The sequence below is a fragment of the Acomys minous genome (genome assembly GCF_964271855.1).
Source record: "Acomys minous genome assembly, chromosome: 9".
In the NCBI taxonomy this organism is placed as follows: domain Eukaryota; kingdom Metazoa; phylum Chordata; class Mammalia; order Rodentia; family Muridae; genus Acomys; species Acomys minous.
Window position 1 is genome coordinate 17,167,669 of NC_140490.1, and position 27,915 is coordinate 17,195,583.

General features: G+C 52.3%; 1 protein-coding gene across 4 annotated transcripts; it reads right to left on the reverse strand.

The window, feature by feature from the left end:
• Positions 1–1,355: 1,355 nt before the first annotated feature.
• Positions 1,356–27,489, reverse strand: OGDHL (oxoglutarate dehydrogenase L). Of its 4 annotated transcripts, XM_084793917.1 has the most exons (24): positions 27,378–27,489; positions 23,719–23,929; positions 22,047–22,217; positions 17,804–17,906; positions 17,316–17,431; positions 17,011–17,165; positions 15,977–16,123; positions 14,334–14,424; positions 12,188–12,367; positions 11,889–12,017; positions 10,027–10,206; positions 9,338–9,490; positions 8,647–8,749; positions 8,089–8,217; positions 7,059–7,209; positions 5,981–6,108; positions 5,036–5,214; positions 4,840–4,911; positions 4,634–4,759; positions 4,426–4,498; positions 2,997–3,160; positions 2,707–2,861; positions 1,840–1,984; positions 1,356–1,515 (listed from the first exon to the last, which is right to left on the reverse strand). In XM_084793917.1, exons 2-23 carry the CDS (start codon positions 23,920–23,922, stop codon positions 1,861–1,863), a joined length of 3,033 nt encoding a protein of 1,010 aa, XP_084650043.1. In that variant the 5' UTR covers positions 23,923–23,929; positions 27,378–27,489; the 3' UTR covers positions 1,356–1,515; positions 1,840–1,860. The 4 variants fall into 4 exon arrangements, with proteins under 4 accessions (XP_084650043.1, XP_084650041.1, XP_084650042.1 ...); XM_084793915.1 differs by having other exon boundaries at positions 1,356–1,984; XM_084793916.1 differs by having other exon boundaries at positions 1,356–1,984; positions 27,471–27,488.
• Between the last annotated feature and the right edge of the window lie 426 nt (positions 27,490–27,915).

Below are 27,915 nucleotides of genomic sequence, written 5' to 3' on the forward strand. Positions count from 1 at the left end.
TTGTAGCCCAGGCTGTCCTGGACTCACTTTGTAGAGCAGGCTGGCCTCAAACTCAAAAGATGACCTGCCTCACTGCCTCCCAAATGCCGGAGAATCAAAGGCATGCGCTCCCAACACCTGTCTTTTGGTTTTTGTTCTGTACTTAAGAGTTATAACCTTCCCCTGGCATTGCTTCACTGCAGCCCACAGATTTTATACACTGTTCCTTTCCGTTCAGCTTGAGGGCTTTCATTTCCCTTTTTTCAATGATTTATGCATCATGTAATAGTATGTTGTTAAATCTCCACGAGTTTGTAATTTTCTATAGTTTCTCTGGCTGTTGTTTTATAACTTTATCCCACTATGGCCAAACAGACTGCAGGGCATCAATTTTCCTACATTTGTTGAGATTTGCTTTGTGTCCAAATATGTAATCTATTTTTAGATGGTTCCGTATGCTGGTGAGAAGGCATATTCTTTGGTAACTGGGTAGAATACTCTGTAGATATCTGTTAAGTCCATTTGATCTGTATGATCCCAATATTTCTATATTCATTTTCTGTCGATCCATCTAGTAAATGAGGTATAGTATTATTGTTATGATTAATTTGTGACTTTAAATCTCACAGCACTTGTTTAAGACATGGGGTGGGGTTTCAAGACAGGGTTTCTCTGTATAATAGCTCTGGCTGGGCTGGACTCACTTTGTAGACCAAGCTGGCCTCAAACTCACAAAGATCCACATGCCTCTGCCTCCCTAGTGCTGGGATTAAAGGTGTGTGCCACCACCCCCAGCTACAGCACTTGTTTTATGAAACTAGATGAGCCTGTGTTTGGTGAGTATGTATTTAGAATTCTAATTTCCTCTTGATGGATTGTTTCTTTGATCAGTATTAAGTGTCTCTATCTCTTCTGACAAGTCTATTTTGTAAGAAATTGGAACAGCAATGCTGCCTCTTCCTGGTTCCATTTGCATGGAATATCTTTCTCCATCATTTTATACTATGATAGTGTTGGTCTTTGATAGTAAGATGTACTTGTTGGAAGCACAAAAATTTTCAAAGTCCAGGAGAAAATAGAGAGAACCACATGTGTATATCTCCCAAACAGGACTCCAGGTCTGAGGAACTGGCATGCGGTTGTAACCTTGCACCTGGAGGCCCTGCTCTGGGAAGGGGATGCATGTGTCACAGCTCCTCAAGCATCTTAGAGGTGCAAAGTCAGCAAGGGAGAAGGATGGAAAAGCCAGAGAAGCAGAAAACCTCTGCCTGTGGCTCAAGTGAAAATCTGTTCTGGGCACCGACTCTTTCTCCTTCCCTTGCCCCTCCTCCAGCCATCTCTTCCCCAGCTTTAGTGTGAAAGGAGAACAACACATCTTTCTCAATCGTGTCTTTATTCCTCTGCTCTTTGGTTTCCTGCTTTGGTTCACACACGTGTGCTGCATCTCACTGCATCTTGCAGTGTGGGTGAGCCTTGTCCATTGTTACTGCTGAAAGCTCTACTTCCAAGAACACAAAAGAGGTCATCTCTCTGAATCTACAGATGAAGACAAGGGATGAATGGCAACTAAGTCGGCCAGGATGGGAGCAATAGTACACAGCTCCAGTGGCTGTCTAGGGACAAGACCAATACAGCTAGAGAACTCCCCCCCCCCAAAAAAAAGATCCAGAAAGGTCAGCAGGGCTGGTGTGACAGGGTACATCTACATCCCTCCATCTAAGGAGTGCTAAGTCTTGGTCCTGACCAATTCTGAAATAACAGAGACCAAAGCTGGCAATGTTACTCTTTGGTCCCAATTGCTACATGAACGGGGTTTATCTGGGCCCCCCCAGAGTTTTCAGAAACCTCCTTCTGCAAGACCCGAGCACGTTTGGCCTCATTCTAAAATGTCTTGCCCTCGAAGGCCTTCAGATTGAAGGCAGTATCCAGAAACTTCCTCAGTGACACCAAGTGAGTGTTCTTGTTTCCAGTGGCTGGTGCAGCTGCTGGGTCCCGGCCAACATACCTAGAAGAGGAAAGTCAGCTAAGGGGAAGGGCTGGGTCTACCTGCACACTCATTCTAGAACTGTAGGGTCACACATGAGAAAGACTGCCTGCCTGGGCAGTCCTCTCAGTGCACTGTGGCCTTACAAGCTCAGCGACCCAGCGGCAGGACAGGGAGAAGTTGCAGCCTCCATGACCATGAAGACAACAATCATGCCAAACCCCAGAGACTTTGGGAGCAAACACACTTTTGGTTTTCCACATTTCTCACCCCTGACCCCATCTTCACAGAGACAAAGACGCCCACACTGGGCACTAGCGGTTGCCACCTGCTAGGCACTTCAGGAGGCTGGCCTGCACACACAGCGAATCTTATCTTTTGGGGGGAGGGGACAGAGAGGAGGCAGTACCAAGGCTAGGGGCTAAGATTAAAGGGAGGAGATTTGAGTCACACAAGAGGGTCTAAAGTTTGATCCCAGATGCAGAATACTTAGGCTTACAATCCTTGAAGGCTACCCTAGTACCACCACCTCACCCCACCACCATCGATGCTGATATGCTAACCTGTAGACAGAGAGCTCAGAGCCTGTAGGGATTCATATACTTGCCAGAGAAGGGCAGAGGCTAGTTCTGAGTGGCACCGCCAATGAGGCAAGAAAAGCCAATACGGGACTGCCAGGCTCAAGAACAAAAGGCAGGCTAACAAGAGGTGGGAGGCAGATAGCGAACTGTCTAGCCCAGTACCATATGGGCCGGGAGCGGCCAAGGAGAGTCATGAAGCGCGGACTGATGTAGTCGTAATAGCCCATGTTCTTATGTTCTTCCTGGCACCACACCAGCTCAGCCCTCGAGTACTTCTCTGCCTCCCGCATGATCAGGTCAAAAGGGAATGGAGAGATCTGGGGAGCACAGTAAAGGAAGGACAACACATGCAGCGTCTGTGCTGTGCCTCACAAGTCACACCCACACATTGCCTAGAGCCCGGAGCCGGTGAGTTGACCTCGTCACCACCAGTGTGCAAAGACTCAGCCAACCTGCTCCAGGCGTGTGATGGCCACTTGCTGCTCCAGGCCCTGGCTGCTGCGCTCCTTCACCAGGTCATAGTACACCTTTCCCGTGCAGAAGATGAGCCGCTGTACCTGCTCAGGAGACCCTGCCGCAGGGCCATCTTCTGGAATCAACCGCTGGAAGCTAGTTCCTAAGAGATGGACCAGGTACCTCAGGGGCAGCAGCATCCAGAAGGGTAATGAGACACTGAGCACCCCAACCAACCCTGGGCTCTTCCTGGCAACTGGGTTGATTCAGGTTAGGCTTGTTCACATTCGACAGCTTTTGACTAAAGGATGAATGATACCCCAAGTTTTCACAGGGAGAGAGCAGAGCCCTGGGAACCCAAACATTCAAGGTGTGGGGTACAGGAATGGCAAAGGTCCCTGAAGGTCAGAGAAGATAACATGGTGGACCCATGATAGCACCATCCTGCTCCAGATCTGTACCCACCCACCCCCGACCCCCATTACACATGGCGCCCAGCCCCCATGTGCCAAGGTGAGAAGAAGCCATTGGGAGGCCATGGTACATTCCTCCTCCCTCCTCCCTGTAGCAGGGTCTCCATCCCCCAGCGTTGGCCATTTCTCCTTCCTGAAGTCTACACGCTGCAAAATTCCCCAGGGCGCTACTGAGATGTTCTGCCAGGTGTGGGGACAGCAATGCCAGTCTACCGTGGGGTCCAGCGGCACTGGTGGAGCTCTGATGGCCCACTACAGCTGCCTTCCCACAGTGGACAGATGAAAACAAAACAAAAACAACAAACCCCACAACTATCCATGCTGCTGAGGCCCTGACTGGCTAAACCCTGTCTCTACCACTACTCAGGACTCTGCCAAGCCAGAGCCACTCTGCTGGCCACAGGGCTTCCTTCTTGTGCTTCCCTGACTCCCTAGCAGGGCATGCTTTGAGCCTTCATGTATGTTACCTGCCCCTAATTCTCAGGTCAATGAAGCTGAGTGCTTTGGGAGAGGGCAACCAGGTTCCCAGAAATGCCTATTTGGTTCCTGACTGAGATAGACACATGATTGATGATAGATGGATGGATGGATGATGGGTGGATGGGTGGATAGAGATGGTAGACAGATGATAAAACAGTGACTAACACTCAGTACTTAGCAAACCAGATACTGCTCTACCAGTGTCTGACCTCTTGGCAGTCCTTACTGATGGTTAAGAGAGCCCGTCAACTCCCTGGACCCTGGAGCTTATTCCTAGCAATCTGATCTAGCCAAGGTGCCAATCTCCCAATGCTGTGGCAGGTGAGAAACAGGACAGGAGCTGCTGAAGGGCCAACGAGCACAGAGCTGGGAAGACAAGGGAGCTCCAGAGGCAAAAAACCACACACCAGTCACTAGGCCTCACAGGTCACCACCCCAGTGAAGGAGACCCAAGAGGCCCGGATCAGGCACGTACCAGACACCATCTGATCAAAGCTGGACTTGGCATCAGGGTGCCTCAGCAGGGACTTGGGTGTGAAGACAATGAGCTGGAAGGTAAAAAAAAAAAAACAAAACAACAACAACAACAACAAAAAACAGTTGCCAGTAGCCCCTACCCATCTACGGTTCCCCACACCCAACCCTTGCACGCCATGGTGCTAACAGGCCCCGGGGAAGCTCACGGGCTTGCGGAAGGGTAGCAGGATCTGTCGGCGCAGCACGTGGAAGTAGCTGGCTGGTGTCGAACAGTTCACCACAATCCAATTGCAGTCGTAGAGCTGGCTCACCTCGAAGTCCTCAGTGAACACCTGCAGTGCACACCGGTGGCTAGGAGGGGCGCTCTACACCAGGGCTCTACTCCCTCCTGGGGAGAGCAGGCAGCACTCACTGGGTAGGCATCTGAGTCCTCATTGCTCATCTGCAGGAACCTCTCTGGCCTTGCTGAGGAGTGCTCCGGACCCTGAAAGCACATATGTGACCCAGACTCAGCCTGCACAGACCTCAGGCCCGGGGTGCCTAGGGGTTCAAGGGGCAGACTAACCCTGCCTGTGCTTGTTCCCACCTAGCCCACAAGTCTGCCTTACCATGCCCTCCATGCCATGGGGCAGCAGGAGGACGATGCCGTTGTGCCGCACCCACTTGGCCTGGCCAGTGCTGATGAACTGGTCGATGATGCACTGGGCCGTGTTGTGGAAGTCACCAAACTGAGCTTCCCAGAGGACCAGGGCGTTGGGGCTGGCCATGGCGTAGCCCAGCTCAAAGCCTAGGCAAAGGATACCGAGACAGAGCTCAGTGCAAGGTCACCAAGTGACTGAACCCAGCCTCTCCTCACTATATGCTGCCAGTCCCAGTCCATGGGAATCAGGGGCTCACTGTACCACAGAGGCCTGGATGTGTCTTCCTGGGTGTGGAACCATGCTTTTTGTATACTATATGTTGCCATGTTAGACCATATATATCCCAGGAGCCAAGTCCACAGACAACCTGGGAACACTACACAGACCATCAACCAAAAAGACCCCTGAAAATATGTGCAAAGCTCCTGAGAAAGGGCAGACACATGTGGGGCTGAGCCCCAGGAAGGAGTGAAGGGGAAGTATGCTGGCTTCAGGCAAGCTAAAGGAAGCATGTCCCAGTGGAGTCACAGCCGGACCTCAGCACACAGTACCTGGGGGGTACAGGATAGAGAAGATGGGCTTAAGGCCACCTAAACCCAGGGCCAGGCTTTAGTGGCAGCCGGTCAGTAGCTATGTACTGTTATGGACTCCACTGGGATTTCTGTCTGGACTGCCTATGGCTAGTATCTAGGGAAAGAGTTTAGGTAGGTATCTTATAGATACAAAGCAGATGTCTGTTCACTGAGATGCCTGTTGGACCATGTGGGACATGACCGCATCTCCCAAATGTCTCTAGAAAGAAATGGTCCCACAGCAGTCCCTCAGGACCATCCTAGCACCTCTGTCCTTCCCAATTTCTGAGATCGCCTGCCCTCCCAGACCCTGAGGCATCCCAGTGAGCATCCCGCCCACCTAGAACACCATACTCCGAGAGGGAGCTGTTGCACACGGTGTAGGGGGCCTGGTCAGGCCACAGGTGATTCATCGGGACACACGTCCTCCGGTCAACCTCTTGGTCGTGAAGAACATGGTGCCGGTGGCTGGGGAGAGAGACCAGGAGAGGGACAAGAGTGGGCAGGCTGACACCTACTCCAGACCTGGGTGGCAGCTAGTAGGCGGGTCTCGTTATTATCCCCAAAACCTGTAAGGTCTAATGGAATGGTCACACCAAGAAGGTTGCCACAGCAACATGCTCCTCCTCCACCGCTAGCCTGCCAGCCACCCATACAAAACACTGAAGGTGCCAGACCTAGGTCTGCAAGTTAGATCATCTCAGCTTCATGGAGGGAACCAGTGAGACCTGCCTTGCAGCATCCCAGAAGCAGAGTAGCGCCTGAGACCCCAGCGGGCCACATCCTCAAGGTGCCATCCCCTACCTATCCTACGATCTCTTCGTCCACCACACCTGCCCCGCCCGTGCTCAGAGGGAGCTAGGAAGCACTGTGAAGCACCCACGATGGACTAGTAAGGGGGCTACCTGGTTGAGGACCAAGACTAGCAAAGAGTGGCATGTAGCCCAAGGTGCAGGTGATGGCTGCTTGGCTCCCAAGCTGAAATAAGGCTGGCCAATGAACCTGACACTGAGTCAAGACCCAAGATTTCGGGCCCCAACCGAGAAGAAATATGAGTCCTCACTCGGATCCCAAAGCTCAAGGACCAAGGTGGAAAGCATGGTCTGGTGCAAGCCACCAAATTAGAAATAAGGGCTCCCGAGGGCCATAGATGACCACCAGCTTGCTACTGAGGGGGAGGGAGGGAGTGGGGGGGGGGAGGCAGGGAAGGTCAGGAAAGGGTCTCAGCAGCCATCTGAAAACTTGGCCCTACCTGGCTGTGGATTTAGCCAGACAAGTGTCCTCCCAAGGAGTTCCCCGAATAGGGGGAGCCAGGTCTACCTCAAATCTCTAATGCTAACCCTGCGAAGCCTGTGTTTTGCTGAGTTATGAGACGCATGGGTTCAGTGAAGACAAGGCCCAGCCTGCCACAGCCTCACCTGAATGTCCCCCTCTCCACATCTTGGCCACTGAGGCGCACATGGATGCCCTCCTTCAGCAGCGAACCGAAGGCCATGTACTCTGCCAACGCCCAGTCCACTGTGCGTTTCCTGGTCATGTCTGCGCGGCCACGCAGGATGCGAGAGAGGCCTGGGAGGAGACCCGAGGAACAGGGTTCAGCCACAGGGGCAAATGGCTGAGGGTCAGTGCTCAGTGACTAAGGTCCCCTGCAGATGTTCCTCCCCTAACCTGCAGTCAGACCAGGGCTCATCTAGGCTTCTCCAAAGGAGGAAGCAGAAATGTCCTGGGTCAAGATGCTCTGTGACAATCTCATGCAGGACGGTCCCTGCTCTCTAGAAGAGGAGACTAAACTAATAAATATCGCCCAGCCAGGAAGACCCCTGCAGCGCGCACAGACTGCAGCACGAAGCCTGGATGCCACTGGTGGGTGCCTCACGCACACTGTGAGCGAACTGTGTCCTCAGAGCTACCTAGAGACACAGATTCTAGCCAGGAGGCCCTAAGCCTCCCAAACAGAAACTGCTGTGGCCACGGCTAAGTGACCACCTACCAGCCCGGCTCAAAAGCCAGGAACTCACGGGGTTACCCTCTGGGCTAAGCCTGAGCTAGCAGCGTACCCATGTCTCCTTGCCAGCAGAATTCCTGCAAGTTTCCAGGTTCTCCCCTATCCCTCCAGAGCTCCCTACTTCCCTGTTTTCCTACATGGCCCACGGGCACCCTAGAGACTGCCTTTGGCCGATTCAAGCTACTAATAATCTAAGACCTCGCCCTGGCACCCAGCTGGACCATGGTGTCCACAAATGCCTAACTGCCCACATCCACTGGCAGAGGAGCTAGGAACATAGCAAGGGGCCCACACAAAGCTTTGAGAGCCTAACCAGGACACCAACAGGCTAAGCAGGGACATGCCACAAGCTTTGTCTCCCTTGGTATCCCAAACAAGCCTCTCTGCAGGACACAGTGTCGGCTCCGAGAGTGGCCATACTAGAGCTTGGACAGCAGCCTCACCTGTGTGGATCTTAAAGTCCTCCAGGGGCACAGAGCTGGCCACGTTGCCAATGTGGGTTAGCATGTCCTCGGGGATGCCCGTGGTAGGGCAGGTCATGCTCTTGGGCTCCCCATCCATGTTGAAGAAGCCTGAGGGGGAAGACTCCGTTCATTCCCCGGTGGTGGTGGGACTCTGACACCCTGGTCAGTTTTCTGTCCCGGGATAGAAGGGTTGCAATTCCTGACGCCCAGAGGCATCAGTATATGCCCTAGGGGCCTGCCACCGTTGTAGCACCTACACCTACCCCGACACTCCCCTCGACCCTAGCATAGCTTGGCCCCACCATAGGGGCCCTCTTAGTAGACTCCCCCAGTACCTCCCACCCTTGTCCCTGGCGAGGCACAGGTGGCCCACACTGGCTCTAATGCCGCCTCCTTCACATTGGCCTGCCTCCTCCTGCAGGCAACAGCTCCTGGCTCTGCAGTGGCTGCTCTCCGGAGCCACTGCAGTCCTGCTCCTCCACCAATGCCCACAGGAGGCTTGAGGGGGGATCCCTGAGGCGCATGCACCGCACTCACCAGGCCAGGGGGAGTCCAGCCAGTGCTTTATATGCAGGATCTTTTTATCCTTGGACCTGCCATACGCCTCCTCACAGATCCGGTCATACTTGGCAATTTCTTCCTGGTTTGAGAGGAAGGTGTGCACAGACAGTGATATATTGGGCATCTGGGAGGGGTCAGTCAGCCCAGGCTCAAAAACCCTGTTCTCCATCACCACGCTCTGGAACTCTCTGCTTCTTGGTTCGTAAGTCAGATGCACAGTCAGACACCCGGACCTCAGAGTGCAGAGTGGTCCTGGGCACAGATACTGCAAAGCCTGGGTGAGCCTGGAGTGGGCCCCGGAAGGGATCCAAGGAGACAGAGCAGTGACTCAGGCCTTGTTTTCAGAGGTTCCGTCCACAAAGGCATAAGGACTAACATGTCCAGAGACAATTTTGGGCACGATGCCACACAAAGACACCTCTTTGAGGACCCACACAGGGAATCTCCTTTCCTGTCTGAAACTCGGCTTGTCCCAAATCACAGCACACACTCAGCTATGACCACTGTGCCCTGTTAAAACCAGGGACTTTTGGAGACAAGGAATATAAGCCACCTCCTTTAACTCTTCAATGTCTGGCATTGGGCCGACGGCATCTGCAGCCCTCCCACGGTCCCCTTCTGTCCATCCGAGGTTGGTCCCCCACGCCCACAAGTCCCGCCTGCCCACCTCAAACTCCTGGAGGGTTACGGCGCCCTCGGCGATGAGCTTGTCTGCGTACTTCTTCAGCACGGGCACCTGCTTGTGAATCTGCTTGTACATCAGTGGCTGTGTGAACATGGGCTCATCCATCTCATTATGGCCACGCCGGCGGTAACAGACCTGGACGGGGCAGCCAGAGGGTTCAAGGCCCTCCCACACACAGGCTGTGTGCTAGGCACACACGCAGGCGAGGCCCCAATCTGACACGTCCCAAAAGGACTCGCTCTCACCTGTCGCTGAGTGAATGCTCCATGCCCAGGCCATTGTAAAGTAGGGTCACTTCTTGGTGACACTAACCCTCTGCCTACATGCACTTGTAGCCCTCAGTGCTTAAGATGCCACTGCAGCTCTAACAGGCTGGCATGCCAGCATTGCTCCAGCCCCAGCACCCTCAAATAGTCCAAGCTTGACCCGATCAGCACAGAGAGCCCCAATCCCTGCTCTACCCCAAATCGCCTGGTTTGTCTGAACCACCAAGAACTGGCTACTAAGCCTGTTCTGGCACCAGCACCCGCAAACACACCTGACTTTCTTGACGAGGCAGGAATGGGCTATTCACCCCATCTTTGGCTCTAGCGCCCCCAACTATACCCAGCATAGCAGGAATGAGTCTACCCCCACCCTTGCCGTGGTCTCAGTCCACACCCCAGACCCACCAGGTCTACAACAACATCTTTGTTGAAGGTGTTCCTCCACTCGGCTGCCACACTGCACACATACATCACAGCCTCTGGGTCATCTGCGTTCACGTGGAAGATGGGTGCATTGACCACCCGTGCCACGTCAGTTGGGTAAGGTGATGAGCGAGCCATTCGGGGATCTGTGGTAAAGCCAATCTGCAAAGGCAGGAGAAGCCAGATCTGTGTTTTTTTTTTTTTTTTTTTTTACTCTACTCTGTGTCCCTCTGTGTATTCCTTTTGGGGACAGTGTTTCATTAGGCCTGGGTTCCAGCAATCCTACTATCTTAGCCTCTAGGGTAGCTGGAACTAGTGGCTTGAGCCCAGAGCTCTTGCTTACTTTGGGCTAGAACAAATAGTGACAGGCAGGTCAAGGAGCTGGGGGGCGGGGTCTACCAGGGTACCTAGGACACAGAGGGGACACTAAGGGATAATAGTGAGTGAGTCCTTGACCAGATATGACAGCAGCTGCTATGGGGCGACAGTGGCAGTGGCAACTACAAGGAAGCTGCACTGCTTTTCTACCAGACATTTGCTACACGGGCACATAGGTATCACGGGGAGGAGAGGGTCTGATCCACTGGAGTGACTGCGGAGCTCTGGGCAAGATGTTTCAGTTCCTAGCCTCAGTGTCTTCATCTATAAGGAAGTCTTATTAAAGTCCTGCCTCTGAGAAAAACTCAAGATTAAATGCCGCTGCAAATGAGGCAGCAGACACAGGGTTTCTAACTGGTATTAACCTTAGCTGCTTGGAAGGAAAGGAACGTGACTGCCAGCTGAGACCAATGTGCTCAGGGGAGCTCGAGGTCACCTATAGCTACATGGCCAGCCCCTGGTCCGTGTCCCTCCCATCCTTGCCACATCCTCTCTACTGCTACATATGGGGGTCTCCAGGTGCCTGTGAGAGGATTTCTCAGGACCTCACCCCTGCCAAGATACAAAAGTTTACAGTATTTGCACAGAATCTCATCTGTCCTATACCATTAGTCATATACCTAATATAATGTCACTATACTATAAACTTTAAAGAGCAAGAAAAAAAAAAGCCTGTTCATGCGTTCATGTTTTGTATAGGATTAGTGTCTCTTTTTTTGTTTTGTTCTGTTCGTTTTTCGAAACAGGGTCTCTGTGTAGCCCTGGCTGTCCTGGACTTGCTTTGTAGACCAGGCTGGCCTCGAACTCACAGCAATCCACTTGCCTCTGCCTCCCAAGTGCTAGGATCAAAGGCGTGTACCACCATTGCCCAGCTCAGGATTAGTGTCTTTTTTTTTTTTTCCCCTGAGTACTTTTGTATGTTTAATTTTGGAGTTCAAACCCAAGGCCTGCATATGCTAGGCAAAGATTCCCCTTGGATTTTCTGAGATGGGTCTCAATACACACACACACACACACACACACACACACACACACACACACACACACACACACACACACACCTTAAACTGTCCATGAACTTTCTATGAAGCCCGGTGCTGGGATGCCACAGGCAGGTAGCACCACACCTGGTCTGAATATTTTGGGTCCATGGTCAATTGAGCCTATGGATGTGTAACCTCCAGGTACAGTGGTTATAACACGGTCTATAAACATATATAGATGTGTATACAATACATATGTATACGTTATGTATCTACCACCTTCTCAGACCAGGACACAGGACTGGGCAGTGGGCTCCCTGCCTGAGGTTGCATGCTGGGATCAGGTCCTCTACCCACAGTCACGTGTGTTGGGAAGCTGCAGGACAGTGGGTGAACACCAGGGCTAGCTTGCTTTTCCCACAAACAAACAGCCCGGACTTCTAGGAATGGGCACGCAACCCAGTATGGAGCCCACACCCTTACCTGGTTGTTGACCACAACATGCACTGTGCCGTTGGTGGTATAGGAAGGCAGGTCACTCAGATGGAAGGTCTCATAGACGACACCCTGGCCAGCGAAGGCGGCATCCCCGTGGACCAGGATGGACATGACCTGAATGGCAGGGGGTAAGGTAGCAGGATCCTGTACCCCAGCCTATGAAGCCCACTCTACTTCCTCTGCCACCAAGATCCAGGACCCATGGCCTCAGTGTCTAGTATCTCAGAGCCCTGCTCTCAAAGGATGACCTTCAGGTGCCACCCTAGGGACCCTGACAAGCTCACCTTCCTACCCTGGGCATCCCCACGGTAGAATTGCTCTGCCTTCGTCTTCCCCTGTACCACAGGGTCCACAGCCTCCAGATGGGAAGGGTTGGCTACCAGCGACAGTGTGATGTTCCTGTTGGTGACTCGGTTGATCCTCTCATGGTACATGCCCAGATGGTATTTGACATCTCCAGAGCCCTGAGGGTAAAGGTGGGATGTGATGAACCTACCACTTCCAGCGGAGAATGAAGGGCACCTTATGATCGCACCGAGCCAACTTGCCAGGTTTCTTGGAACACACCAGAGCTCAACAGCTCCCTTAACCCTCACACCAATGAAGTCAATGCAGAGAAGTGTCAGAGGGCATCTTAGGAGCGACGAGAAAGACAGTTAAGCCAAGACAAATCTTCCATTAGCAAGGGGAAGAAAATCCAGGCACAGTAAGCAAGGAGAAAAGCAAGCTGATCCATCAGATGCAGGGAAAGAGCTGGCTGTTCTCAATACACAAAGTGGCTTTGGAAATTAGTAAAGCCAAGTGAGAGAAAAATGAACAAAAGACATGAAGGGGATTTTACAGAACACGAACCACTGAAATTCAAAATACTCAGTTGATTCACAAAAAAAAAAAGTGTTAAAAACATCATTTTTTAAAAAATCATTTTGCAGCTATCCTATTGGCAAAGGAAAAACAGAGATGGGAACGGCTGTGGGAGGCGTGTGCTGCGGGTGGGCCCAGGGGAGGCTCCCTGGTGTCCGTGCCTTGCCCAGGCTCATGCACTTCTCAGACGCCCATGTGCTCACATATGCTCATTACAACAAGCAGAGCCCTGACCCAGAACACTGCAGAACACTGGGAGAAGCCAGCACACCAAGCTTCCTCCGTGCTGGCACGGAGCAATGACAACTTGGTGAGTGAAGCAGCCAGGTACCCACAGTGCCCCAAGCTGTTCTCATGGCTCCCAGACAGATGCATGTGCCTGTGGGGAACACAACCTCACCACAAACGCAGGCGAGCGCACACGAACACACCACAGGAATGATGTATCATGGGGAAAATGTTTTCGTTGAATCAAACTTTCTTTAAATAATGTTCAATTTATTTTTCCATGTATATTTTTTCCTTTCAACAATATTTACATTTTTTAGTTATTTAAAAAAAAGATACATTTTAAAAAGTGCTCCCTAGCCAAAATAATAATAATAATAATAATAATAATAATAATAATAATAATAATAATAATAATAATAATACTGTTTTCTTCCTCCAAATCCTCTAATTCCTCACAGGGGCAGGTGCCTTTGTGACTAATCTACTGAGGAGCAAATAGAGGCTTACAGGTGTGAAGGTGGCCAAGCGACATGAACAAGATGCAGGAAGTTCCTGGGCTAGAAGGCAGCCATGTGGGCCCTGGGCCCTACTCCAGCACCATGGGTCAGGTGCTCTTGGACCAACCAAGCACCTACATGGGCGCTAAGGCTTTGGAGAGACAAAGTTCCTCCCTCGCTTTTGAAAGGAAAACAGATGCGCATGCGGGGTTACACAGACACAGACACAACACACACACACACACACACACACACACACACACACACACACACACACACACAGGGGTAGGGAGTGTGGAAAAAGGCCAGAGAGGAGGCAAAGCGAAGGGACACAGAAGAAGGAAGGACAGATAAAAAATACCCCTATCAGGAAATTCAGATAGAGCCTTGGATAAGAAGAAATAATGCAGTTGGGCTGAGGGCTTGGCATGCCAAGAGCCCCAGTGACATCCAAACCACAAAGTAGGACCAAGAAAGCATGTCCTTGGCTAGTGGGCCAAGGGCACAGGAAGCCGTCAGCACACCCATGCCTCTCTGGCTGATAAAAGGACTGTGCACAAAGGCTCAGCAACGAAATCTCAGGGGAGAAACTGCCGGGAAGGCCCTGCCCGGCTCTGCACCGCAGTTCCTCTAGCTGGGAATAGTAAGGTTGGCCTGGATTCTCCAATGCAGCACCGGGTCTCCAAAGCCTGAGGGACCTTCTGCAAGCATCCCAGCCCCTTGAGTCTTGACTCTTTCCACATCTGTCAGCCCAACAGCTCCAGTCCAAAACTCCCCCAGACCACCCCATAGACACCAGCCCCCTTGGGGTATGCCAGAACCAGTGTGCGGCACCCACCTCATCTGCAGCTTCCAGCTTGGGATCAAACTGACAGAAGATCTGCTCCAGGTCTTTGCGGATCACATTGGCCAGCACATTCAGCCTGCCCCTAAGACCAAAATGTCCTGGGCTGTCACCTGTCACCATGGTCACCTTCCTAACAATGGCCAAATCCAGCCATTCGCCCTACCTGCCACGGGACCTATCAGAACCCATCCTTCTAGAACCCAAGTAAAGCCCAGCCTTCCCATCCTGCCTCAATACACCAGGGGCATGAGTAGTTCTGCTCGGTCAGCTTCCTTCAGGCAGACTCCCTGCACATCAGTGACTTAGAAAGCCCTCTGGGGAGGGGCAGGAAGCCACCAAGCCACCTACAGCACGTCCTCACCCATTCTCCCACAAAAACCTAATCCAAGCTATTACTTTGGCACCTCTCCACACTGAATTTATTATGCTCAGGTTCCGGGGCTGCTCGCATGCCCCTCCAAGCCCAGCCGGCAGCAGCTTTGAGCAGCATGGGGCAGAGGGCACTCAGATCAGGGGAGACACACTAGGCACCCCTGCACCAGATTCTTCAGCGCAGCCTCAACTTCCCACTCATGGTAGTTACTGCAGGGCGGGTGCCAGCCTGGTAGGAACACACAAGTGACTCAAAAATTATCCTCGGAGCCCATTGACTTCAGGGCAAGAGTGACGCCAAGCCTGACTCCCAGCTCCACCCAGGAAGGAAGAGCCTCCTCCTGGTCAGTTCCTTCACTGATCCCCAATATCCCCGCCCTCTCCAACCACCCCCCCCCACACACACACACAACACATATACAGGTCAGGTACAAAGAACATTGCTCAGGTGCTCTGGGTAAAACCCTCCACAGCCCCCAGGTTAGTTAGCATTCACACTGTGGAGCACTGAGCAGAGAGCCCTCCAAGCAAATGCTCACCTAACAGCTATCTGAGCCACCTCTGTCTTCCAGCTGCCACCTTCTCCTGCTCTCCTAACAGCCTGAGGCATGGAGTCACGCGTCCCGTGCCACCGTGGCTACTGAGACAGCTCCACCAGACACCTGGGCACTTCCAGGCCCATCAAAGGACCACGACAGACAAACCTCAGACTCTTGACAGGCCTGCCGAGGCAGAAACCGTCTACACCGTGATGCTACAGTCTCTTAGGCAATGCAGCCCTACGCTAGCCCAACCACAAGCAGCTGTCTAGACCACGGTAGAGCTCTGCCCCACAGACTGCTGCTGGCCAAGGAAACTTCGAAGTCGTCATCAAGGGAAACACAGAGTCACCCGTCTCTACAGACCCATGTCCAAGTGATGCCAATTCAGGGATATCTACTCTCACACCCCTAAGCACAAGCCCTTGACATGTTTTTATCCACAGGATCTTCCAGTACAATGTGTCCCACCAGCTTGAGGCCCCGCCCCTCCTGGGAAAAGCAGCAAGAGGACCAGAGAGAGTCTGACAGGGCCCTTGCTGCACGTGGCTTTGGCCAACCACCTGGCTCTCGTTGTAAATAACAGGCCAGACCTGGGGCCCTTGAGAACCTACCAAGTTGCCTGCTTTTTTGCCTCAAGTCCCACCAATGCCCCTCAGCCCGACTTCTCCCTCCTCTCCTCCCTCCAAGCAAGCACGGATGGAGCGGAGACCAGCACCCCACCTGTGCGGCATCCCCAGAATCACGTTTTCGATGCCCATCTCGCTAGATTTGTCGATTATGGTCTTGAGCGCGGGGATCATGACCTCACAGCCTTCCAGGCCAAAGCGCTTCTCCGAAGACCACTTCCTGGCCAGGAAGTCTTCAAACCTGCTGGGGCAAGAGGGAAGTGGAAGGAACAGGTCGAAGGGGATGACGCCGGGGTTCTGGGAGTCGGGGTGTCCGCAAGCACCGGAAGCTGAACGCCCAGGACACAGAAAGGACCAAGTCACCTCTCTCCTGTATAGTCCAGGATACACACTGAGAGCTTCGAGGGCTCTCTGCTCAGAGGAGCCCTTCTGGGCCAGTTCAGGCCTCCATGGTGTGAATGCTAACTAACCTGGGGGTTGTGGAGGGTTTTACCCAGAGCACCTGAGCAATGTTCCTTGTACCTGACCTGTATGTGTGTTGTGGGGGGTGGGTAGGTTGGAGAGGACGGGGATTTTGGGGATCAGTGAAGGAACTGACCAGGAGGAGGCTCTTCCTTCCTGGGGGGAGCTGGGAGTCAACTCCTGCAAGCCCAGACAGCGCTACTGTGATAACGGTCTAAGTTGAGCTCAGAAAGTCACTCAGCACCCAGTAGCCGATCCAGGTGTACTTGCAGGCCAGGCCCCTGTAGCCCTGGAAGGTGCCTTCTTCCGAGGCACCAGTAGGTAGCACTTCAGCGCCCCTTGCCTGGGATGCCATCACACTCACCCATGCCAGGGACAGTACTCTGTCATGTCATTCCCACGGCCACACCCTGTTACTTCTGCCCATGCTCAGTGTGACCTCCGCTGCAGTGCTTCTCGGCAGTCCCATCCATGCCCACCTATGTGGCTCTGATGGTCAAATTAACTGAGCATATGGTCCTGATGTTTTGCCTAAGGGCTTCTACAGGCCTCCAGCAGTAGGAGCAAGCCAGCCTGCTTTCCCTTGCTAGGCCCTGCTAGTCTCCCAGCCAGGGGTACCAAGCATGGCCCTCCATCCATGCAGGATGTCCATCAAATTGTGCTGACCTCATGGAGCGCACCAGCCTGGCTAGCAGGGTCCGCTTCTCCTCGCTGGAAAACTGCATCACACCAGGGGTTTCAAATTTCTGTCGGATCCACTGGCATTGCTCCACATCATTAATAAACATGAACTCCAGGCCGATGTGCTGGCAGTAGGTGCTCTGAGAGGAACAGGTGGAAAGGCTATGAGGAGCCGGCCAGAGGGCTGACAGTCCTAGAGTCTGAGACAAAAAAGGAAGCACCCTCCCTCCTTCCCTCCCCAAATGCTCAAGAGCTGCAGCGCTAAGGCAGACAGGACTTCCTGGGCTTACCTCCAGGCGACGAATGATCTCTCGAAGAGAGAGTGTGTTCTCCGAGCCCCCAATGAAAGTCGTGGTGGGCAGCTGAAACTCCTTATCCAGATCAGCCTCCTGCAGGTCATAGAAGGCTGGAGAGGAGCCCAAGGCAGCAGGGGGAGCAAGAATGAGGTTAGGCTGGGGTGTAGCCAGCATCCTGGCAGTGCCCGCTGTACCCACCCTGCAGACCTAGCTGGAAGTCCTGAGCATTCATCAGTGGAGAGAAGAGGGGAGGATTCGCTCCCACCTGCTGCCATGAGAGTGGTTTGGACAAGTGGTGAACCCCAGTGCAGGGGGGAACACATCCCTCTTGGGGACGCTGTGTAGTAGTAACTGGACCCAGGCAGGAAAAAGTCATATAGACCCAGAGATATGCTGGGCTCAGGCTAGGTTCCAGACCCCACAAGCTCCTCACTGGGCCACAGGCACCAGCTAGCACGACAGGGAAGGATCTCAACTCTTACCCAATTTGTCAATGGTTGTGATCAAGTCTGAGGGCACAAAGGAGTCCAGGTCTGCATCCAGGATGCCCAGGGGGTCCAGCTGGGCCACGTGGTGGCCTCGGATCTAGGAAAAGGGAAAATAACAAGGCTGGACAGATCTTTATTCCAAGTGAGGCTCAGAGCCCCATCCTGCTCCCAGCTTCTGAGTTTCAAGCTGTCACACATCCTACTGTGTTGTCACCCGTGAATCTCCTGATGGCAGATGGTGGGAGCTCTAGTTCAAAGGTACAACACAAGGCTGCCAAAAATAAGCAAAGACATATACATGAGGTTATGTACTACACACCACCAGTAAGTGTGAATTTCCAGAAACTTCCAAAGTGTCCAGCATAACCAGGAAAATACACGTAAGAGTGAGGAAAAATCCTCTTTGCTATTGTGAAACCACTTCCACAGTCTCCAATGCACGCCCTTGCGCATGTGCATACACAACAATACAATTTTTAATTTAAAAGAGTGAGTGGAGGGTTTAAAAATTAATACATATAGGCATTAGAAAAACCGTAAACTAAAGAGAGATCATGAAGTAAGAAAAATTACTGTACACAGAGATGGGGCAATATAGGAACTGTAAAAATTGGGTTGAAAGAGTAAGATTTCAAAGAATCTGGCTTTTAAAATAACTTATTTTGGAGATTTGACTTTAGAACCTTATAAACATTTTAATTATAAGGTAGATTAAGATTTAACACTGATAGTAAGCTCTACCAAATAGCAATATGTCCACAGCAGCACAGCTATGCCGAGAAGAATGATTCCACTTGGCCAATGGAATATTCCCTAAAGACAACAGAACTATGGGGGGAGGGGAGACTCCTAAACTCTCCTCCTGCCAATCAGGAGCAACAGTGAGGAATTGTTATTCCAAGCCTGGTGCGTGTGAGCTAAGGAAACATCACATAAGCCATGGCACTGGCACCGCTGAGAACGTCTACTGCTGGCATCTTTGAAAGGAGACGGTGCTATAAGACGGATGAGGTCAAACCCTTAGTCCTGCATCTGAAGTATACAGCATCAGAATAAATCCATAATGCATGTTATCCTTCTAAAAAACACACACTTCCCAGCACTGATCACTGCAATTGACGAGACTGAGAGACAGCAGTCTCAGAACTCCCGGGAAGCCTAAGATGGTTCTGGAAGGGGGGGAAATATGCAAGGCTAGTCTACTTATTTTTCTGTTGTTATAATAAAACACTGGACCAAAACCACTTTGGTGAGGAAAAGGCCTGTTTGGCTTATAGGTCCTTCATGAAAGGAGGTGAAGACAGGAATTCAAGGCAGGACCCTGGAGGCAGGACCCGAAGCAGAGACCAAGGAGGGGCTCGTGGGATAGGAGGAGCGCTGCTCACTCACTGGCCAGCTCAGCTTCTTTGCTTACACAGACCCACTGCTCGCTGTAGGCTGGGCCCTCTTACATCAATTAGCAATTAAGACATGGCCACAGGCCATCCTGAGCAAGGCAATTCCTCAACGAGGTTCTCTCTTCCCAGGTGTCTCAAGTGACAAGTGAAGCTAACTATGACAAAGATTGACTTAGAGCATATTAGACCAGAGAGGAGAGGGCTGCTAAGCACTGCCAGGTCTGGGAATAAGGACACAGTGTAAGGTGTGTGTGTGTGTGTGTGTGTGTGTGTGTGTGTGTGTGTGTGTGTGTGTACATAATTTACCACAGACTGGAATTCATCTAATATGCTTAAGTATGTTCAATCATATGAAGCTATAAAAAGAAGAAAGTTGGGTATGGTGGTACAGGCCTGTAATGCTAGTAATCAGAAGGCTAAGGCAGGAGGATCATGAACTCAAAGCCAGCCTAGTCAGTATAGACTATTAATGGAGGAGGAGGAGGAGGAGGAGGAGGGGGAGGAGAGGGGGAGGAAGGGGAAGAAGAAGAGAAAAGCAACAACCTTCACTGGTTTCTTATGAAGGATGCACAGAACACATGGTGTTTTTGAAGATCAGTCAATAAAAGGAAAAACAAAATGCCTCCCCTGGCCATGCCTTTGCCATACACTGTGCACCTCAGTGGACAAAGGGAGCTGTCCTATGACAAGCACCTCAGGGAAAAGGGAAATATTTAGCATGCTTGGCTGCTCACTGCATCCCATGCCCACCAAGAGGCTGACTGGGGGAAATCAAGTCTACACGGGGTAAAGCCTCCAGAGATCAGAATTCATGTGCACGGACAATGGGATGGAAGCAGAGAAACTCTGACTCTGAAAACCTCTACAGGGAAACCACCAAGGTTCATTTCACAAAGTTAGCAAGAAATACACAAAACAGAGACAGAGCTGCAGCATGCAGGAGACACGTCAGCCACTGAAGCAGGCAGCTTTACTGTGGTCTTGCTTCAAACAGGCCATGCCGGAATCCACAGGACCCTGAGCTTGGTACTGGCTAATTAAAAACAAACAACAACAACAAAGAACAAGCCAGGTATGGTGGCACATGGCTGCAATCTCAGCACTTAGAAGATGGAAGCCAAAGGATCAGGAGTTTAAGGTCATCCTAAACTACATAGCTTGTTTGAAGGGAGACCTCTGGGCTACATGACAATATGGACTGAAAAGATGGCTCAGTGGGTGAGACATGAGGACTGAGTTCAAATCTGCAGCACCACATGAACAAACAATTAGGCAGGGTTTTGTGCACCTGTAACCTCCATTAAAGCTAACAAAATCAGCCAGGCATGGTGGTGCACACTTTTAATCCCAGCACTCTGGAGGCAGCGGCAGGAGGATCTCTGTGAGTTCAAGGCCAGCCTGGTCTACAAAGTGAGTCCAGGACAGCCAAGGCTACACAGAGAAACCCTGACTTGAAAAAAAAATAACTAAGCCAGATGGATCCAGAGAGCTTACTGGCTAGCCATCCTCGCCACAACAGTGAACCTCTGACTCAATGAGATACCATCTCAGGACAGTGAGACAGAGATGAAGAGAACAGCCTGCTCTGACCTCTACACACACACATACACACACACACACCTGCACACTCATATGCACGTACCACACACAAGCACTATACTGGGATAAGGCCAGAAAAAGGCCCTCAAGCGGCACCCTGGATGTGAATCTCAGTGCTATACAGTTCCAGTTCTACTTTCCTTGCTCTTGTCAATCATGAGGTTTCTCTGTGTCTTTGACCCAGTCAAGAAAACACAATGAACATTTCACACTCTTCTTGATTTGGGGATATTTCCAGACATAGTGAGATCATTGGAGATAGGACCCAAGTCTAAACGTGAAATTCACTTACGTTTCACCAGCTCCTTATATTCAGAGCTGAAATGTGCTTTTGTACAAATGTTCTTAGGATGCCTGTGCCCAGACTACAACCAATCACACAAAGAGGGGTGTGGAAGTTGCCCCTTGTGGTGTGACACTGATCCTCAAAAAGTCTTAGATTTTGGAGTTCTTAGGGTTTTGTTTTGTTTTTTAGATGCTCAACTGGCTAGTCCTCAGGCCAGTAAGAGCCCCCTGGCACCCTTGAGCACCAGGTGGCCAGGGAACTCTCTTTCACTCCACACCCCCACACAGAGGGTGCTGGGTGGAAGATAGCTAGTTCATTGTTTCCCTTTGCTAATGCCCTGGTGTTCCCTCCCAGTCCCATGTAGCAGCTTGCTGCTCCCTCCCTCTCTTCAAGGGCCCAGGACCCCTAGAATTACCGCCACTTCCCACAGAGATCCTCAATGGTTGCACCTGTAACCACACCGACACAATTGATCCTGTTCAGCTGAGAACATGGACCGTCACCAAAACACACTGCCAAAGACTGGGCCCAGCCTAGGGACCCCATGTGAGAGAGCCCAAGCCTCCAGAACAAGCAGCTGGTGGGGGAGCTACGCTTGTTAAATTATAAATTCATGCCATCTTCACTAATGGAGCTCCTGCTATTATAAACTGTCCCGTTGCCTGGAATGCCCAGGCTAGAGACTGGTTATCAAGTGTCAGAGTGCTCCGTAGTCACTTAATGCTAAATGGGATTGCTCACCTATTAAGTGTTCCTCTGGGTACTTAGGGCATTGTGTGCAACATGAACAACAGCACGGAGAAACAGACAAGCCAGCAAAACAACACACTCAAAAGCTCTAAGTGGCATATGACAAAGACTGGTTCTCAGTGGAAGTGACAACAGAGCTCAGACTCCCTGCACCCTCCCCACACCCTCCCCACATCCTCCTCACCCCTGCCTTGGTCACTCTCACCTGGTAGGCACGGATCAAAGACTGTACTGCCAGGTGGTCCTCTACCAGCTTGCTGGTCTTGGTGCAACTTGAGACTGAGGGTCTGCTCTCTTGGATGACAGCTGGGGGCTGTGGCTGAGCAGGACCCAGAGAGGCCTCCTTACTTGCTTTCTGGAAGAAGCTGTCCCAGGACTGGGTAGAGGAGAAAGAACCCAACACATTCAGTGTTCTTGGGAACCATGGTGCTCAGGGACTCTCTCTACTAGCCCAGACCCCTTACACATTGGCCAGCTCTCCTCAGGATGTGGGTTCAGTTATGACAGGGACATCTACCCTAGGGAAAAAATCTGTTCTTGCACATTGGGTTGTAGAGATCCTTAGTAAAGAACAGAACGGCAGGCACAGATCACAAGATCTATGCATAGACTTGTGTGTGTGTGTGTGTGTGTGTGTGTGTGTGTGTGTGTGTATGACAACAATCCCACTACTGGTAATTTATCCACAAATGTCCTTATACAACTGTGTCCAGATGTTCCCTTCAGGGTTGTTTATAACAACAGTGATGTCCAAACATCCTAAATGACTACAATCAGGCAACTGGCTAAATAAATAAATGTAGACCCTGGAAAGCTGTGCAGTCTTCTGTGAAAAAGTACATTTGTTGGGGGGTGGATGTAGGATGCTAGCAACACATGCTGCAAGGAGGACAGGGCTGGAGAGAATGTGTGGGCCTGCTGCTTCACAGAAGCAAGATCAGGCATGCACACACAGATATATCTGTGTTCTAGGAGAGCAGAGAAACAGTGCTGTCCTGAGGTGGAGCTGCTGGCCGGGTTCCTGGGAGAAGCCTGTCCCCATGTGTGAGGGCCCAGGACCCCATGGCCTGGGTCCTATTCTCAGCACCACAGTCAGGGAAAAATACTGCTTCCCTCTGCTCACTCCCATGTGGGACCAGTGGGAACATTAGCTGCCAGTACTCAAGGAAAGCAATTTGACAAAACATCGAAAGTGCGCACACATCTAGTATTAGAAAAACCCTCCCACAGTCAGCTGTGCACATGCACAAGTAGACTCTGCAGCAGCGCTCACAGCAATCAACACAGGAGTAGACCGGAAGTCCGCCACTGGGGACAAGATGACATCCACGTGATAAACTACACAGAAACAAATAATCAGTGGAGCTCTCCATGTATGAACATGGAAAGAGCTAAAAGCCAGCAACAATAACAACAACAGGATTGTTACCTGTCAGTCTGATAGAAAAGAGGGGAAATTCTGTTGTTTACAAAAGTTTACAGAAACAAAAGTCTCAGAATGAGGAAAAAAACTAAACCTAAATCCTGTGGTGGGCTGAGAGGGATCTCTTGACTTTTCATACTTTTTGAGTCTGGACCATGTGACCGTTTACTTCTCTTCCATTTCACTTTTAGTTACCAAGAGGTTAAATTAGTTTATCAGATGACACATCTATAGCCATCCATTTTCTTAATTTCATCCCAGGAGCCATCTGGAGAGAGCGCGGCGGCATAAGTAGGCAGGGCGTCTTCATGGCCCAACCAGCACTTCATCAGCAAGGAGGCAAGAATCCTCTCCTTCCTCTCCCCGAGAGACACAGGACCTGAGATTATGGCCGCTCCTGGACAATCCATCGTCCCGCCCTCCACCCCATGGAACACAAAACACAGGTGCTAACCTTGTGAACACTCTGTGGGTTTTCCAACCAGGCAAAGTACATCTCCTCCACGTAACTGGGGTTGACTCCACTTCTGCTCCTTGGGACGGTAGTCGGTGGCCCAGAGGACCTCCTGCGCCCACTGAACACTGGGAGATCCCGTGTGGCCAGGAGCTTTGTGGCCTGTGGCCCCAACCTGCATGGCAGCAGCCTCAGCTGACTCATTCTGAGCCTGGGTGATGAAGAAGAAGAAGAAGAAGCATAAACCACAGTCGGAAGGAAGCTCAGACACATACGTGTGAGTTCACTCCGAGCATCTACGCTCCTTCTGAAAGGTGGCCCCAGACTAAGCCAAGGTTGTCGGTGGCTGAGAGCACCTCCTGTACCCACAGAACACTGGGAGATCCCATGTGGGGAGGAGTTTTGTGGCCTGTGGCTCCAACCTGAATGGCAGCATGGTCCTAGCATCCATGCTCGACACCTATCGGCTAGACAGATTAAACTAGGCAGGGGACAAACTCCCATCTCTTCCAGCTTCGTTTCATAGACAGGGGTCTCCGTTCAGTAACCTTCTCCAACGGACTCTGAAACGCAGTGCTCTTGGGCCCTCCCCTCCAGCCTAGGCTCCCTCTCTGCTGGCCCCAGGACCCTGCTACCTCCACACACAACCCTGCTTCAGAGGGCACCTAGCTCAGGCCCTGGAGCTCACGCAGATCACAGGACATGTGTGGGCAGTAACCCCTCCCCTGTCTAAAAAAAAAAAAGGATGGTCACATAGCCTACCACCTGGGAAATAGGACAGGGGTCCTCCAAGCACTGGGTTGGCTGTGAACAGTCAGAAAAGGCAGGGAGAGGGCCCTGGGAGCAAAGGCTCAGGAAGATGAGCAGAGACAAGATACACCCTCTCTGAAGTCTCTACTCAGTGGTCAGAAGTGACCAGTGACTCCCTTGTGAGTGCAACACCAGGTCAGGGAAGACTTCCTCCTGATCAAAGCCAAAACGTCAGGAACCCAGGCCTCAACAACAGCCCCACTTCACAGAAGTGAGGTCTGAGGGTCCCTCTGATGGAGGCGAATGAAAGACCGCCCAATGGCAGATCCTTACTGCAGCTGCCTTCTCTGGCTCCCGAATGCTGCCTGGGACTCACACTCTGGACGAAGGCCAGCTGAGGCAGCTGTCAGCCCAGGGTACTGAGAGGCCGGAGGCCACTCGGGTCACGGATACACGAGACTGGGCTCCCTTCACTTGTCAAACTACCTGCCCTTTGCAGAGGAAGAGGCCTGAAATGATGGGCAGGCTTTTGATGGAGACATCCTCAGCCACCTCTCCCCAGAGGACCAGGAGTTTCAAAGGTCTCCTTGCTCAGACCCGGTGAGACCCCTACTGCCCCTGGGTCCTGCCACCACATGTAAAGTGGGACCTCTGTTGTTCTGCCTCCCCCCATGGCTTTGACCAGGAGGTCCTCTCCTGCCCTGCCCAGCCACGGCCTGGACACGGAGTAGATCCTTCCTACTGAATACTGGCTAATGCTTTTTTGCCTGGGGAGCCCAAGCTTCAAAGCAGAGTGCACCCATCAGAGTCCAGACGCCCACAGCCCCTTATACAGCTCGTTACCGTTAGCCCAGAACGTATATTCTAGCGTATAACTGGCTCCTGGTCCTGCTTAGGAACTGGCCCTGAGTCACTGCCAACCGCACTCCTCCGTTCTACCCCTACCACCAGCTAAACCAAGTCAGGAGAGCAATGGCTGGAGTTCCTCCAAAGGCCAGGTATGGCTCTCCTGGGCTGCCTCCCTGCACCCTTGCAGACTCACTTGAGATGGAGGGACAGGTGAGGTATACAGTCAAGGAAGGGTGGCCTCCTGAGGTGACCTGCAGTGAGTCTAAATAGAGGAAAATTAATACCTAGGAAATATACTCTACTGCAAAGGGAAAGGGTAGCAGAACTCGCATCCTCAGGTGCTCCAGGATCCCCTCCCACACATTTCAACCCCTGAGCTAGTGTAGCCAGACCCCACAGTGAGCCACCTGAGACTGGACCTCCTCAGGTAGCAGCTTTCCAAAGGCTAAGCGTGGGCTCTAGGGTCAGAGAGCTGGGGTCACGGGGTTCAACATCCTCAGAGGGGCACAGAGGCAGGAGGCTAGGCTGGAGAGTAACCGGCGGTCTGCTCCAGTGCCTGTGTCTTTATCACGACAGCATCAAGATGTTGGCCCACTATCTCCCGGGGGCAATGACCCAACTGCTCTTTCTCCCAGCTTTACCTCGACAGGGGGATGGGACAATTCAGGCCAGATAGGGACAATGCCTGGCTGTACCCAGCCTGGCCCGGGGTAGGAACACTGTGTTTTACAAACACAGAACAGTCTGGGCAGCCACACACTGCCATGGCCTTGACCCAAGCCAGCAGGGGATGCCAGCCATCCCCACCCCCATGCCAGCTGGGCTTGAGGACCCCAGAGCTTTGCTGATCTCTAAATCTACAGCCCGGGCCCTAGTTAGCACTGCTACATACTGCCCACACAGGGCAAGGTAGCAGCAAGGACCCCCAAAATGTGCCTTGTGTACGTTTCTAGTGGGCAGATCTTGGGGGCATCCTCTCTGGAACAATGTGTCATCCAGTAGTCCCAACCCAAGCCCAGAACCAGGGCGGGCAATCTGCCACTAACCCTCCCATAGAGATGCTCAGGGGAGGCCTTGGCATATTGGATGCCTTGGGAAATTCAGTTTTGGAGGTCAAGGGCAGGAAAGCCCCCTCCCAAGACTTCAAGCAGCGGCAGCCGCTGAGCCTGCATTCTGTGTATCTATTCTGTTTTGCACTAGAAACTGGACTCTACCTGACTGGAGAATACACGACTCCAAAGAGCTAGGCAGGGTGGGATGCGGGTGGGGGCACAGCTTATCTTCTTGGCAGGGAGGAAGGAAAGGACAGACTAAAGGCCAGGATTGGGAAAACTACAAGGACGAGTGAGGCCTGGCTGAAGGTTACGGTGGACGTGTGGAAAGGATCGACACATTGGTTTTAGGCCTGGATCCTCTGAGGCTAGGGGTTTCACAGCTGGGTCTCTGCAAAGCATGGCCCTTGGGGTCAGTCAGGTATGGCCTCTTAAGGCCTCAGGGTTCCTCATCAATGAAGGTGGGAAAAGCACCTTCCGTGAAGGCTGAGACCCCAGACTACTCGAGCAAAGGAATCTGGCCAGCCCCGGTTTGCTGTGGGAGAAGAGACCACAGCTAAAATCATGTATAGGGCCTGTCCTAGGACTTCGAAGCCGCCTGTGTGTCTGGCCAGGTGCAAGCTGGAATCTCTCCTCAACCTCAGTGCTGTTCTGGGCAGCCCCCTCTCCCTGGAAGAGTACTAGGTAGGCTCCTTCCCCAGGTCACTGAAGGTGGAGGGGGGGGGGGAGTTGGGGAGGGTCTGCTGCCTTCCGGGGAGAAGCCTCACTGTTGGCAAGTCACTCCTTCCCACGCAATCTGCACTCGCCTACTGAAACGAGCAAAGGGCCAAGGGTTCTAAGGAACGCCTGGGTGAAACCAAGGTCACGTTCCCCCCCCACTCCCCATCCCCACTCCACCCCCTCCCCAAGGGCCCCGGCTGAGGGCAGCGGGCAGCGTTGCCCTGGGACCTAGGACAGAGGAGCAGAGGACCCGACTCGCAGTAACAGGGGTCGCGCCGCCGCGCTCACCGGCTGGCGGAGATTCCGGGCCACGCGGTCCGGGAGGGGCTGAAGGTCCGACGGCTGCGCGGAGGGGCGCAAGCAGCGTACAGTACCAATTACCTGGGTCACGTGACTCGGCCGCTGTGAGCGCGCACCCCCGGGACTCCGCGCGTCGTGACGTCTCAGACGCCCCGCCCTGTCTGCGGCCCGCGCTGTCCGAGGTGCTGACCTCCCAGGTCCAAGACCACATGAGACACGCCCACCCCACCCCCACCCCCAAAGAGTCAGGCTCCTCCGCATAGCAAGCAGGAGCCCACGCCTGCCTGCCTGAGTGACTGGAGACACTGCTGGACCCATGAACCCCAGTGTGCTGGACTTGAAACTAAGGAGAATGTACCAGAATAAAGCAGATGTGTATGTGTGTTTGCGGGGGAAGATAGATTCCTCTCTATAGCCTATGAAAAGTTCTGCTGTCTTCAGGCTGTTTTGAAAAATGGACGAGGTAATTTGTGAAAGCGTTTAGCATACTACCCACTCACTTCCCAAGGAACTGTGGCCTGGCCTT

Coding starts and splice junctions, on each gene's coding strand:
- OGDHL (XM_084793917.1), bottom strand. CDS start 23,922: ATGAGTCAGCTGAGGCTGCTGCCATGCAGGTTGGGGCCACAGGCCACA. Junction 12,018..12,187: donor GGGATGCCCAGGGTAGGAAG/GTGAGCTTGTCA, acceptor CCTGCCATTCAG/GTCATGTCCATCCTGGTCCA. Junction 10,207..11,888: donor ATGTTGTGGTCAACAACCAG/GTAAGGGTGTGG, acceptor CTGCCTTTGCAG/ATTGGCTTTACCACAGATCC.